This window comes from Corvus hawaiiensis, chromosome 6 (assembly GCF_020740725.1).
Source record: "Corvus hawaiiensis isolate bCorHaw1 chromosome 6, bCorHaw1.pri.cur, whole genome shotgun sequence".
Taxonomy (NCBI): domain Eukaryota; kingdom Metazoa; phylum Chordata; class Aves; order Passeriformes; family Corvidae; genus Corvus; species Corvus hawaiiensis.
In genome coordinates this window covers 41,242,277-41,256,915 of record NC_063218.1, presented here as the reverse complement: position 1 = coordinate 41,256,915, position 14,639 = coordinate 41,242,277, and the positions used below count along the sequence as shown (strand labels likewise).

The 14,639-nt window shown below is 41.1% G+C and overlaps 1 protein-coding gene across 1 annotated transcript; it reads left to right on the top strand.

Moving 5' to 3' along the window:
- Positions 1-441: 441 nt before the first annotated feature.
- LOC125328201 (astacin-like metalloendopeptidase) lies at positions 442-13,554 on the top strand. Its single transcript, XM_048308496.1, has 13 exons — positions 442-3,442; positions 3,674-3,698; positions 5,926-5,942; positions 6,324-6,348; positions 7,194-7,265; positions 8,112-8,246; positions 8,791-8,908; positions 9,643-9,821; positions 9,947-10,031; positions 10,429-10,556; positions 11,559-11,674; positions 12,098-12,323; positions 13,303-13,554. Exons 1-13 carry the CDS (start codon positions 3,374-3,376, stop codon positions 13,332-13,334), a joined length of 1,227 nt encoding a protein of 408 aa, XP_048164453.1. The 5' UTR covers positions 442-3,373; the 3' UTR covers positions 13,335-13,554.
- The last annotated feature ends 1,085 nt before the right edge of the window (positions 13,555-14,639 follow it).

The following is a 14,639-nucleotide window of genomic DNA, read 5'->3' as shown; positions in this document are numbered from 1 at the left end:
TGAAATGCTGCACAAAGCAGACATTCCTGGGAAAGGATACTGAGCAATTCTAGCTAAAATAATATATTCCTGGTTCAGGTTTGTCATTAACCCCAGATTGCATATGTAATTGTGTGGTGTTTATTCATGTGATGCCAATCCACAGAAATTTCAGTTATGTGTTGTGGTCCATACCATTGCTTCAATGGTTGGTTTTGGTAAAGGTGGACGATTTTAAACTTTCAAGATTAGTAAGTATCTTACCATGAATCAGTTATGGTAACTATCACATAACTTCCACAAGCTGTTTGACATAAAGGTTTCTATTAGTTCCTGGAATTATTTTTTTCCTGCATTTTATGATACAGCAATTAGTAGAAATTAGTGCAATTTCTTTCCCCAATTAAATCTTGATGGTTTACATTATATTTTGGGAGCTGTTTACAGTGAAAGATTCCAAAGAGAATAACCATATTACACATATAACTAAATGACATATGACTGAACAAAATCTGAAAGATTTCCTCAGAAGTGTTGTAGCTTTTATACATCTGCTGTTTTGATTTTGACTATGTACATTTGCAGTGAATTCCCACATCAACAGAAGAGAAATTTTTTTTTTTTTTAATTGGTGTGTAGATATATTATTTTCTTGGTTATGCCTACAGATTTCTGCAAACCAGCCTATGTCCTCAGGCATAACTCCAAGTTTTGTAGTGGTCATTTAGGAGAAGTGCTATTTTTGCTGAAGACTTCTTGCAGACTATGACACTGTCCAAGTACTTCTTAGCATTTTGTTATTAGTTTTGGACACCTGCTAAGAGTTGTTCACATGTTCAAAATCTATGGAGTCCCTACTGTCCACCAAAAACTGGGATATACTGACAGGAGAACTCGGGCCTGACAACATTTCCCACATGCTTTTCTTGTACGCATGCAAAGAGAGCATCTCTTTGTGAAGTCCTTGTTTGGTTCCTAAAGGTTCAAAACAATTTCTGTGACACTTTCTCTAGTAGAGGTACAAGCTTTATTTTAGCTAGTAAAACTATGTCCTATTTTTGCAATATCTCAATAAATTAGAGTGTTTTTTGACTAGTGAAAACAGGTCTGCTGACAATTCCTCCCCCATGAATACCACACTTTGGAAAATAACCAAACATTGAATCTAAATACCAGGCACAAACCAAAGGTGATAAGATCTTCAGAACTGGCAGGAGCCGTGAGTGCCAGCACTTCCCCTCGCTCTGCTCTGTGTACTTTGCCAGCTGCAGCATTTATAGCCACATCCTTGATCCCAAATAGCCATCTCCACCATCAGCACTACTTGTTAGCTTATGGAAAAACGTGGCATGCAGCAGTCTATTTCATGGACTGTTTAGTATGCCAGCATAGTCACATGTTTAGGATAAAACATGCTGCATCATTTTTGCCAGCCCAGTTCCCTCACTCTTTCCTGAGCACATGCAGATAATCAGTCATCCAGGAGTAGTATTTTCCCAAAAACATGCTACAAAGATGCTACCAACCTTCCTAACTTGCTTTTAAAGTTTATTTTATGCCCTCACTACTTCTCATCTTTCCTTTTTCTCCTGGACTCGTTTTCCCTGAGAGTGGTCTGATTTTTCCTTTTTTCCCCCCATAACTCTAATGGAAGCAGGTTATGTGCAAGCCCCATTTTGCAGTGTGTTTTTGGTATGGTTTTGGCATGCCACGGTATCTGGCATCATGGACTTTTGTTTTGTCCTTGTGTTGAGTGAGAAACATGGAGAACCATTGTCCCACTGCAGACCAGAGCTGCACAGCTTTGCTTCAGCACAAGGAAGATTTTCATGCCTCTGAAACATAAATATTAAAAACAGACACTTAGCACTGCTTATTGAGAACATTTATGTGCACAAAGGACACACAGCAGGATTAGCATGCAGACAATGGCTGCTTGATGCTCTTTCATGGTCACAAGGTCCATCTGCTACCCTGCTGTGTACTAACCCATGCCTAGGGCATACATTCCTCCAGCCAGTGTGCAGAGATAGAAAAGGAAAAGTAATATCCCCCTGTGCTGCCTCCCTGTGGGGGTGACAAAAGTTTATCCCTTGACTTCGCCAATCCAGACTTTCTTAAATTAGTCAGCAGTGTGCACTGCGAATATTCCATCACTAAAATAAAGAGTAACCCCCTCCAACACAATTCAGATCGCATTTCCATCTAACTCCTACTCTTGACTGGGTATGATTTCGAGACAAATAGATGGAAAGCTTCCTGCTGCTTCTTGATTCATTCACCAACATGGAGAATTTCTAGAACATTTTATTCAATACAGAAATAAGGAATAACAGTGTGAGTGGATTTAAAACTCACTCTGAGGGTATCTGAGCACTAGCATGTTCTAGAGACAGAACCAGTGCATTTTATGATTCAGTTTCCTTTTCCATGCATGGAAAACGCGCTCTGACACAAAGCAAAAGTGTATCAGAGACCAGACGCTTTCCCAGCTACAGCAGCTTCAGCAAATGGTTCACTAAGCAGAGCTTTGCTGTGAGAAGAGGTTGCTGTGATAGGAGGCTCAGTGGTTTTTGGTTTGCCTCCTACAAGCATTCCTAGCTAGATCTGCTCATTGCTTCCTACATCCATTTCTGGACAAGTGCACCCCTGCAAAGCAAATCTGTTAATCATTCTCAAAATGAGTAAGTGCTGCTTATGCTGCTGCTCTCTTTCCCCCTCTCTGATTGCTGGTCACAAAACTCGTAGGGACACCTATTACTGTCAGACTGCCAGAAATAATGGAACACAGGAGACGTTCCTGATGTGGTGAAACATCAAGAAACACAGAGGAAAAACTAAAAATATATATAGAACCATAAGGTGAGAAGACGAAGGGTGTCCTCTCAGGGAAGACACAGTCATAAGCTCACTGAGTAACCATGTGTTGTACATTTCAAAGCAGCACAATACTGTCACGGCCTCCCATAATCTCAGTGACATAAAGGAAAAAGTCACCTACCCTCTGAAATCCTAACAATCCAGTACTCTGGAAAGCTATCCAGGAACAAGGGCTTCCTCTGAACATTTCAGGAAAGATCCTACAAGAAGCAGAGGAAGTGCATGGCAGCAGAAGCACGAGGCTGAGCCAGCTCTAGAGAGCAGCCCGAAGGACCGCGGGAGGCCTGGGGATGCTACAGATGGTGGTGACAGCGATAGCGCAGCACCGGGAGATGCCCAGAGGCTAAACTGGCTGTTGAGGCAGCAAAAGAAGTTCGCTTCCTGCTGAGATTCCCATTGGCTGGGGCAGGAGTTCTCAGGCCAGGCAGAGCAGGCTCTGCTGGTATATCTAGCGGCAGCGCTCCTGGGCGGGCAGAGGTGAGGACTCGCACTGGTGGTCTGTCCCCACTGCACAATGGATCTCAAGAGGTTCCTGGTCTTCGCTGCATTTCTGCTTCACGCTACTCTGGGCTTCCCTATCCAGGTGAGAGCAGCTCCATACAGCTGTGCTCCATCTTCTAGCTGATCTGTTCTTCTGGGACTGAAGCCGTGAAGGCCCACTTTGATAAATTTCGTGCAAGAATATATTAGTAATATAATAATAAATAAGGGCAATCTAATAATTTAGTTCCTCCTTTCATCCTTATTTTGATGCTATTGTTGCTGCATTTGTTAGCTATGGAAGAATAATGCCTTTTACCTGTTGGTTTTGCAGGAGAACTATGAAAACAGCACAGCAAGTAAGTAGGATTTATACTGTATTTTAAAAACAACTGTTATTTCTTGACTGTTTATTACATAGATGGTTTTTACTTGTTTTTAGAGCATATGAAAGCACTGACACAGGCCTTTTGAAAAAGGCTATGTTTCATAACTTGTTATTGAGCTGAGTGCAGATGTGTTTTCACAAAGATGTGCTTTACACAGACTTTTGGGGTATGGTTTATTAGGTTAATTCAGATGTGCTTTCACAGGCTTGAAAATAAAATTTTAATTAGACATCTTGATACCTTTTCATTAAGTTGAATGTTATAATAAGACTGCTAATCATTTGCCTCCTTGCCTACCTCGTTGCAGCTGTAAGAGAAAGGGATGTCAGGCATCAAAGAAAGCTTTGCTTTGTTCTGCTTTGGAACAGGCTCAGCTGAACAGCTTTTGTTAACTTGCAAAATATGAGGAGAAAATTGCAGATCTTCAGAGGTCAATGGAAAGAAAACTGTAGGCAGACTTTACAGCAGGAAACTAACAGGCTGGGTGTGATGTGTGTAAGAAGATGACACCTTGGAAAAATTTGCTTGACATAGTCAAAGCAAGTGACAAAAGAAAATTGACAAATTCTTCTATTGAAATGTCATTTATGGCATGGAAAAAAGGGATGTTGTAAAATTACTGCTCAGTAAATTTAGAAGGGACCAAGGGGCATGCTTGCTCAAGTTCGAGGTGCTCAGACTCAAAGTTGCAGGTTTATTGGGACAAATGCATACAATGAGTTTTAATTTATCATTGGTACTGCTTTTTGTGCCTTTTGAGACATCCTTCAGCATCTACAGTGAAGGGAAAAATGAGCTGTATAATTTTGAAAGCCCTGTCACACCAGATGTTCATTTCATCAAGGAGATGGCAGATGCCTTCTCTGGTGTCTCATTTCGGTTTTAAAAAGAAGTTGCAGGCTTTATGTGCCTAGGAATCTGGAGCCTAATTTCCACTGACTTTGACTACTCAATTAATCTAGTGCCTCTTGGGTGCATAAATTCTGAATCTGGTCAACCCATCTCAAAAATGTGCCTCCCTGCAGAATGTGTTTAGATGCCATGGATCTCTCTGATGCAGCTGGTGGGAACTGACTGAACTTTTCTGTAATAAACCACCATCATTACAGTGGACTTCCACTGCCATATAACTGAAGTAACAGTCTGAAAACACAGACTGAAATATTTTTGGCTCAATAAAAGCAATTCTGTTGCAGGTGCTAGATAGAGTCTGTGTTTGAGCAATAACTATGAAAAGGGAAAGGTGCTGCAAGGTGTGATAGAGCTTGGCATATATTTTATTGAAAAAGAATATGGTCAAAAACTGGGGCATAGGTGGGCTTGGAAATAATAACTGTTTACATGAGTGTTCTCTGTTTCAGTGTTGAATAGGAAAAACAAAATTGTTTCATACCTTGACAAGGAAGACTGCAATTATTAGGAAACTGGAAGAGATTGCCAGATAGGCTTGCAACATATCCATCATACTTAAGAACAGGTCAAACAAACTATGGGCAGGAATAATTTAGATAAAACTCTTTCTGCCTTAGGGAAAGCAGACAAACTGATGACCTCTGGAGGTCCTTCCAATTTTTAAAGTTTTTTGATATTATAACAGTGAAGATAGAAATTTATACATCAGGTCAGATTTTCACATCTGGTTTGTGTCTAGAATCCGATATTTGGTAAAAATCAGAGGGCATCACAGTAGAAAGGCACCTTAGGACCCAGAACGATACCAAGCTGCTGTCAGTTACATACTGAAGCTGAGATTATTTTCCTCATGCTAAATTATAGCCTCCACCCCATGTTATAACTTTATTCTTTGACACTGTGAAACCAGAGGATATTGTTGAGCTGGTTAGCCTGCACCTGTTGCAGAGAAGTCTGGGGACAAAGCATTTTTTTGTCACTGGTTTCTTTTGTGTTTCTTTTTCCACACTGAAGCTGATAAAATGCTTTGCTGATTCTTAGATGGTAAATGACCAGGATTCTGTCTCTCAGCACAATCTACTAGGAATTTTCATAGCTGTTTGACTAAGTATCTTTTTAATTTCTCTGCCTGTGCATCAGCTAGTGCGCTCCATTCCCCTCCATGCAAAGGGATCTGCCAAAGGCATTCCCACAGCTGAGGAGGTCCATCCTACTGAACACTGTGAAGTTGCATTCAGAATCTAATTTGTCCCTTTTGCTTGTCTCTCTTTTTTTTTTTTTGCAGCAACAGAACCTACTGAGGTAAGGAAAGCTAATTCAGCTCTTGTGATCACTGTGGGTTCATCATTGTGGAAAGTAAGGTCAGGACTCTTGTACTCCACCTGTAGCTACATCTGTGCAGCACAGTCTTCTTCACTCAACAGCTCCTCAGAGTGTATCTGAAACTTATTCCACACTTCAGATTGCATTTCCCTTTATGATATCCCTATTTGCCAAGGTACCAAAGAAGAACATCTACCACCCCATGGTACTTCTTTACACATGGCAAAGTAGATAAAAGCTGCATTGGTGAAAGATACTTCTAGTGGTAGCCTGGATGCTGTTGATAATTTATTTGTTATATTATTTAATTTAATGTTATATTATAAATTGTGAGATAATACTAATGTGTTGTTCTTGCAGGTTACTACACAAGAGGATATATATGGTATGTATTACTCCATCTGCAAGTATGCATTTGAGAGGATATACTAATTGTTATCTACTCAGTTACTCCAGAAAACAGCACATGCTTAACACAAATTAACCTTTATGAGGAATTTTAAATGAATGCACTCACCACAGTGTTTCATGCAAAGCAAAGTCTCTTGGTTTTTGCTAATTGCTTGGCCTTGGCCTCAGCTGGTACTTTTGCTAAAAATAGCTCTGCTTAAGTAATGTCCTGAATTAAGTCACTTCCAAAGGTTCGAAGAAGTACAGAGGTCCTGTGTTTCTGCTTTTTATTGATGTCAAGACTTGTTGCAAAATACGCAGAGTTGGCTGGTTTTGCTTGCTAGGCCTAGGAGTCACTGATGCTGGGCTTAGCTGAGGACATCAGTCTGACCAATGGAACAGGAATACCAGTTTCATTGGTTTCAAGGGTTTTTCAAGAGGTCATCATGTCCAGTAAGAAGTAGCAGGACTGCTCTCTGTCCATTTTTGCTTCTGGTATCTTATGTTGGGGATTTGAGTGAGAGTTGTGCATAGGGAAGTAAAACTCTGCCATCTGAGACTTAAACTATGATGGCTAGGGGAAAAAAAAGGGGAGACAATGGAATAATTGAAGGAGAATGGCTCTTGGGACTAGATTAATGCCAAAATAACCACAGCTGGGAGGTTCTCAAGATTGTGTCACTGAACAAACACCTACATGAGTGAACATCCCTCCAGTCCCTAAATAGGCTCTGTACGTTTTACGTGCATCACTGGAAAAATCCTGCATCATCAGATTAAAAATCAGGACTCATATTTTCCCTGGGAATGAGAAAGTGATACTCTTGTATTTCTGCATAGAATCTCCTTTGCCTACAGAGACTGATGAGGAGGACGAAGATATTTTTGACAAAATTCTGAAAGTTAACAAAGGTAATGCCACCAAATCCCTGTCTATAAGGGGCCTGTCTTTGTTGCTCTTTGGGGGCGATGTGGGAGGTACAATGTCTTACCACAATCTGTGCAAATGGTTTTCCCATCTTAGGCACCACCGTGTAAGAGATACCACTGGGATTATTGCGTGGTCTGCCTGATAGCATCTCAAAACTATTCTGTCAGTACTGAAGGTGTGGAGGCAACTGAAAACTATTCAGACAGTGTCTTCAGCTTTAGTTTTCAATATCTTTGTCATTCTTTGGACATAAAGAGAAAATGTGGCTATTTGGATGCTTTGTTATTTAACTGCCTTTTTCTTGAATGAAGCATCCATCGCTTGCATTCAGTCATCATATGGCTTTGCAGTACAGACTCCTAGATAAACTGCAGTCAGTTCTATGCTCCCTGCTCAAGACTTCCTCTTCCCTCATCCTTCCAAACATTCCCTGATCTATCAGCTTGTCTTTCTCACATTTTCTCCTCCAAGAGTCATTCAAGTAGCTTTACTTGAAGTAGTCTTTACAAAGAGACACATTCAAGTAGCTTTACTTGAAGTAGTCTTTACAAAGAGACACCAAATATTCCTACAGTTTTCTCCTGACAACACTCTTCTTTTTGGTTTGCCCACCTTCTTGGGTTTCCTTATTGGCACCTCTTGCTTTTTCCCAGCACCTTCCTGGGGAGATATTTGATGCCATTCATTCAGTGTCACATGATGGATGTTTAAATAGTACCAAAGTAAAACATCATTCTTTCTCTTGTGACTGCTTGTTTTTCCAAGTGTGCTTAGCAAGTGTCCAGCAATCTATGGTTCAGATGTTTCCACCCTTTCTCTCTCCCCAGACAGCTCTCAGTTCCTGCAGGAAGGTGACATAGTTCCCCGAAGGAGTCGCAGTGCCATCAACTGTCGCCATTGCAACTGGCCCCAGTCCAGTGATGGGATTGTTCGTATTCCCTATGTGTTGGATCCTACTTATGGTGGGTTTAAATTTCAAAATTTTTTTTAAATGGATTTTATCCAATACACTTCAGAGAGAAACTTACATCTAGTGAGCACACAAACAGTTGAATAAATCAATTCTAAGGTTTTACTTGTGCTGTGCAAGCACAGATAAATTTTAAGTTACCTGAACCAGAAAAAGATCAAATTTAATTGGGAAGTTTTGCATCCATAATGTTTTGGGACTGGTCTCTTGGAGACTACAATAACCATTCCCTCTAATGGTGTCTGTCAGAATACCTGCCTTTATAAGGGTTATGCCTATTACAGTGGGGCTTCAATGGTCTGCTTTTCATCAGCAAAACAGCTTCCTATAGTTGTCTCGAAGTGTCTAATAAGGACATACATCAAAAATCACCACTATAATTAAGTTGAAAAAAGAGGCACCTGAATACATTTGGACAAATACCTGGATAAAGGGGATCTCATGCCAGGTTGTTAAAATCTTAAACAAAATTCAGTACTGAGCAAAAAAACAAGAAAGAACCTAGGCTAATGTTAAATTAACCCTTTCTTCCCCAGAGGAGAGTCATGTAAAAGGGATTCATGATGCCATGGCAGAGTTTGAAGCACTTACTTGTATTAATTTTGTGAAGCGCAAGGCAGAACGTGACTACCTCAGTATTAGATCTGCTGATGGGTGAGTTGAATGATAAATTAACAAGTTATTTCTACACTGTTTTTCAATCCTTTCCTACACTGATTCTGTGTGACCTCAGAGAGGCTTTTGTTTTATCACAGCACCAAGGTATCCTCCTTGGATACCTTATTAGTGCAAGGGCTCATCAGGTACATCAGGAGCTCACTGTAATGCAAATCATGGAAAAGCACCATTAAGGTGGAAAGAATATCTAAACTCACATTTTCTGTGTGGTATAATGCATACTTGAGCACAACATACATTGATTACTCTAGGTCCTATTTACACAAGTAAACTGATTTTAACTTATGAAATAAACAGTTCTTTGAATCACACTGTTGCCCATCAAGCTCAGAATTAGAGCCTATGAGAAAATTGTTCAACATTTGTTAGCTTGAAAGTGTTATTCATCCTAGCTCCATCTCTGATACAGTGTTTAGCATTTTGAAAAAAAAAAAGTTATTTCAAGGGAGTTAAAGTAATGGTAAAGTCAGAATTCAGGAGCCTCTGTGCTAATGAAAGTCTTCCAGAAAGATTTAGCAATGATCACACTCTTCATTCTTTTATAAGCCATGGTCACTTTTGCCTCTGCATACTCTGACTATCATAGTGGAGAATGACGAATCCTTCCATTCCCACAAGAGGTGTGAAGCAAGATTCTCTGCTCTGCCTCTTTGCCTGCCTACCAATAAAAATTCCTTAAGTCTTCTGTTGTTGTTCAATGCCTCTCTCAGCTGCTGGTCCAATTATGGGAGAGTAGGAGGTGGACAGACTGTCTCTGTGATGAAAGGAGGCTGCATGTGGAAAGGAGTAATTCAGCATGAACTGGAGCATGCTCTGGGCTTTTTGCATGAACACTCTCGAAGTGACAGAGATAAACATGTAAAGATCATGTGGGAGTACATCAGTCCTGGTAAGTACTTTGAACTCCTCAATGTAGGAAGTGGTGTAGACACGTCCTACTGCTCCCAATTCTCCTTTCTTCCCTGAAGGGAGTAGGTAGGAAGCATACTCTAAGTACAATATCATATATTACAGCTGACAGACCAGACTTCAAGAAATTCGAAAACTCCAACAACCTGGGTCTTCCCTATGACTACTCCTCAGTAATGCACTATGGCCCGTAAGTAGCAGCATGGCATTACTATTTTCAGAACTCAAATCTTACATTAGAATTAGTTTCTATCATAACTCTCTCCTAACTACCGGTTTCCCCCATTCACCTTCTGAGAAAAGCACCATGAGTCAGTTCAGACAAGCTGCTCCCTAGGACTGGGATACACTCACTATCCCTTAGCTTCCTATTAGGGACCACTTCACTGCTGGGCTTGGGATCAAAGAAGGGCATCTGGACATTGACTCTGCTTACTGCTGGACATCTCAATGAGACCTATTTAAAGAGCACTATTAGTCACAGCAACAGCTTATGTACAGTTCTTGTTCTCCCTCCAAAGCATGCCATTGAATCCTGAAAGAAGTTATGGTGCTTAGAGAACATAATTTCTCATGGGTTTTTACAGATACACATTCACCAATACCACTGGGAAAGCAACTATTGTACCCATTCCTGATGGATCAGTACATATTGGACAGAGACAGGGGATGAGCAACTTGGATGTGGCCAAAATCAACAAACTTTACAACTGCAGTAAGTATCTCAAAGGCACCCCACTATCTTCAACTCAGATTTGGGCATGTTGCAGAGACAGCAGTTTTTCATCAGACTGTGAGACTGTTCTCATAAATTCCTGGTACCCACCAGGGTTACTCTGGGAGGAAATGCAAAGGTGAAGCTGGAGGCACTTTGTGATTAGTGAGAAAATGGAAATGGCCTCTAAATTAAATCAGGCACATTTGCTACTAACATAAGTGGCTGCTGTGCAACTGGACTAACTGCTTGCCACATTGTAAACGTCAATGGAATTATTTGGTTTCTTGCAGTTTAGCAGACAATTATAAATCCCAAAAGAGCCAGACATCACCATTCCTCATGGCAGCTGATATTTAAGACCTGAGCCAAACCAAAACAGTTGTATGCTCCTTTGAACTAGAACAGTTTCATGTTGCCTTGTTCAGTTTTCATAAGTTTGTCATTCTAAGTTTGCATGTTTAACTCTAAGTTTGTATGTTTAAACTCTTTATATTTAACCTCTGCTAGAAGAAATTTTTGTATACAATCACAGAAATTTATTCAATCAAAGAGAAAAAAACTGATGAATAAAGTATTACCTCTTGCACCGCAAGTGCTCCTCCTAAGCTTAGAATTTAAGCATTGCAGAGGCATCATATTTGTGCTTGACTCTTCTGACATCGTTTAACTTTCCCTTCTCAGTGGAAAACAGTGGCACCAACTGCAGTGAACTGAAACCTCTCACACTCTTTATAGAGGTGGAGAAAGAGATCTCTTGCTAAATGGCAGATGTAATCAATAAAAGTCACACTTTTCAAAGCACTACTTTACTTTCCTCTTTGATGCATTATGTGAAAATTAGGACAACATGATTCCTCATATTAGTCAAGATGTACCAGTACTCTGAAATGAATGCTGACAGATCAGAAAACAGAGATCAGTCCATTCTGAAGAGATTGTAGTTGTGAATGACTGAAAGCTTCTGCAATCCTGATGCTGAAGCAAGCATTTTTTCCCCAGGTCGCTGTAGCACTATTCTTGATGGACCTTCTGGGTCACTGACATCTGCCAACCACCCAAAGAATTATTCAGATAATACCAACTGTGTCTGGCTCCTCCGAACCCGATCCAGAAAGGTAATCAGGTTAATAGTGATCTTGAAATATGGCTGAACTTCTTTCTGTGCTAAGCATCTTGTGCTTTGTCTGTACAGCAGTTGCCAGATGGGATCTTCTCCATGAGAGAAATTTCAGACTAGTCTCTACTTCTCAAGTGCTTAAGCCAGGTATAGGCAAAGACAATGCAGAGTTGTGATTTTGAAAAACTGCCATATGTTGGGCTTGAGGTTTGCAAAATCATGACAAAGCACCCTGAGCATGGGAGCATTCAGTGATTAGATCTGAATCCTGCAACCTCAGGGGAAGAGAGGCAAAGCTGGGTAAGCAGTTCCAGTCTGTTAGTCCATGCTTGGCTACAGTTTAGATTCTGTCTGTTTGAAGGGACATTCCCTGAAAGAAGTATACTTATATATTAAAAGCTGATTTTCTTTTTCCTTCCAGGTTTCCCTGCACTTTCAAGCCTTTCAGCTGCAGAAAACTAGAGGCTGTCAGGGTGACTATGTTAAAGTTTATGATGGATCCAGCAAGTCTTCTCCAGTTCTAATGGACAAGACCTGTGGATCAAAGATACCCAATGACATAGTTGCTTCTAGTAATCTTATGCTCGTAGAGTTCATCACAGATGGTGCCCATACAGCTTCTGGTTTCCAAGCCACCTTTACTGCTGGTAAGTCTGAGAACAAGGAGAATGGCAAGGGAAATAGTCTGTGTCAAATCAACCTTCCTATTCACTCAGGAGAAACACTGAAGAGTTGCTCTCCACGAGGGTCATCACTTCCTTCCTTGCTTTTGACATAATGGGTCAGCTCTACACTGACAACATTTATTCATTTATGCAGATGGGGCCACACTCAGGAAAACTGGTGTTAGCCAGGTGATTCACAGTTCACCTTCCCTCTCAGATATGTGCCAGTCCAAAGCACATGCCAATAAAGGGTAATCAATTTAAAGATACTGCTAGTGTTACTAGCACAGTAGAAACAGAATAAATTGTAATGCAGCATTTCAGTATATCATTTCTCTGGAAAAGATGCAGTTTTTAATCACACAGTTCAGAGGGCGAGACAGATCTATGGTGGGCAAGGTCACCCAGCCCCACGGCAAGAAGAGAGGCTGCATTTCCATGGTCAGGATTCCTGGAACCTATCCAGCTAGAACACATTTTCTTCAGTCCCACTTAATTAAGAGCTAAGGCCACAACAAAACAATTAAGTGACCACAGGCTTGAGAGATAGTGTGTACCAGCTGGAATAAAGGCATGCCTGTATGTGAGTGTAGCCTACAGCAATGGTGCAGCTTGTGTTGGTGGGAAAGGAAGCTCAGCTGTGCCATGCAGCCTTGTATTTGCCATGGAACAAGAACAAGCACACAGAGTTTGCACGAACCCACTGAAATGCACTAACTTCACTGTACACCCAAACCAAACCAGCAATTTTGCATTGTGTCTTTGTAGTGTCTACTTCTGTCCACTGTTGCTATGGAAGGAAAGAAAAGTAAAAAACTCCCCATCCCACTTTGATGTGTCCACAAATATAAAGCAATCTTAGCTGCCAGATAAAATGTGATTTAGCATGTACATATTTTAGAGATGCTATGGTTTGTTCAGAGACCTCTGAAAGCTAAGTATTCTCTCATTTCATTTACAGTGAGGAGCCAAAGATCAAGCATCCACAACTGACGTAATGAAGAAGAACCTATTCTGTGAATATTGCAATTATATGTTTCCTACTTTGTTCCTATCCTGGCTTGGATCAGTATGAAATTTAATTCTATTAAGAATCAAAGTTTTCATCTTCCTGAAAAAGTTTATTCCCCAAGCCATACAAATGTAAAAATTCTAGACATCTGGTGTGTCCCTCCTTTTGTCTGCACAGTTAAGTTATTATTAAACAATTGAATAAAAAGCTTCATTTAAAAAAACAAGTTTCCATTTCTCTTTTCCAGTAGTCACTTCCAGCCAAACACACTGTCAACGTGGTCTGACTCCTTAGCCCCCTTCATTCAGCCATAGGGTTGTCTCTTAAATATACCACTGACATAATCATGGGTTTTACTTATTTGGCTGAACAACTCCAAACTTTAAAAAATCATTTTATGGTCTTCACAGTCTTGAGCACGAAAAGGTCTTGGACAGACTCGTACCCCAGCCTAACATTTCCACTTCCAAAAATGACTTCCGTTACAGCCTTAAATCACAAGAAAGGTGGACGAGACAAATCTGCTTCAGGAAAGAACTGGTACTTCCTATTGCAGCTTTCCCTGTACAGTTCTGGCAGGCAGGGTCTGGCAGTGCAAGTGGCTCCAGCTGCTCTGTCTCCTGAGGAGAACACAGACAACCAGCCGTGGTGGTCAGCAACCCACGTTTGGCATGTAACTTCGAGAACACATGATTCCTTTGTTCTGATATTTGCATGTTTTCCCCTGATAGGTTACTGTTTTCTCCTCTGTGTTTTATGCACGAAGTCATGTATATTCATTTCCCAGCTTTAATATGTATCAGTTCTAGAAAGTTCCTTGTTCCTCGACGCCCCATTGGATCCTTCCCTGAGTCCCGCCTATGTGTTGTTTCCATTGGTTCCCTTCCTGTCAACCCCGCCTACCTGTCTCTATCCCATTGGCTGAGATCCCTTTCCCCACCTATTCTGTACCCACTATAAGATCCCTGGACCTTCCTACCAATGGGTCTCTTTGTCCCTGTCATTTTGCCAGAATAAACCTGTGTGGAACACAGACGGAGAGTCCCCTCTCTTTCTTCTTTGCCTTGGCCTGCGTGCCTGTTTAACAGCGACAGGAAGATACAGCCCCTTTTGGGTGAGGAGCTCAGCCCCGTTTTCATTGTGTGCTGGGCACTGAGTTCCGCCTTCCAGAGGGGTTTCGGCATTGACCTCCAGGCTTCTTTGTGTCGGCATGCGAGGGGTAAAACCCCCTTCTGCCAGCTCCCAGTGGCTGGAAACCCCTCAGCAGGGGACAGCTAAGGGTGCTT

What these genes read in the sequence shown, in the direction of transcription:
- LOC125328201 (XM_048308496.1), top strand. Translation starts at nt 3,374, where the DNA reads ATGGATCTCAAGAGGTTCCTGGTCTTCGCTGCATTTCTGCTTCACGCT. An exon ending in AATTCTGAAAGTTAACAAAG is followed by an intron (nt 7,266 to 8,111) that starts GTAATGCCACCA and finishes CTCTCTCCCCAG; the next exon opens with ACAGCTCTCAGTTCCTGCAG. An exon ending in AGTATTAGATCTGCTGATGG is followed by an intron (nt 8,909 to 9,642) that starts GTGAGTTGAATG and finishes TGCCTCTCTCAG; the next exon opens with CTGCTGGTCCAATTATGGGA.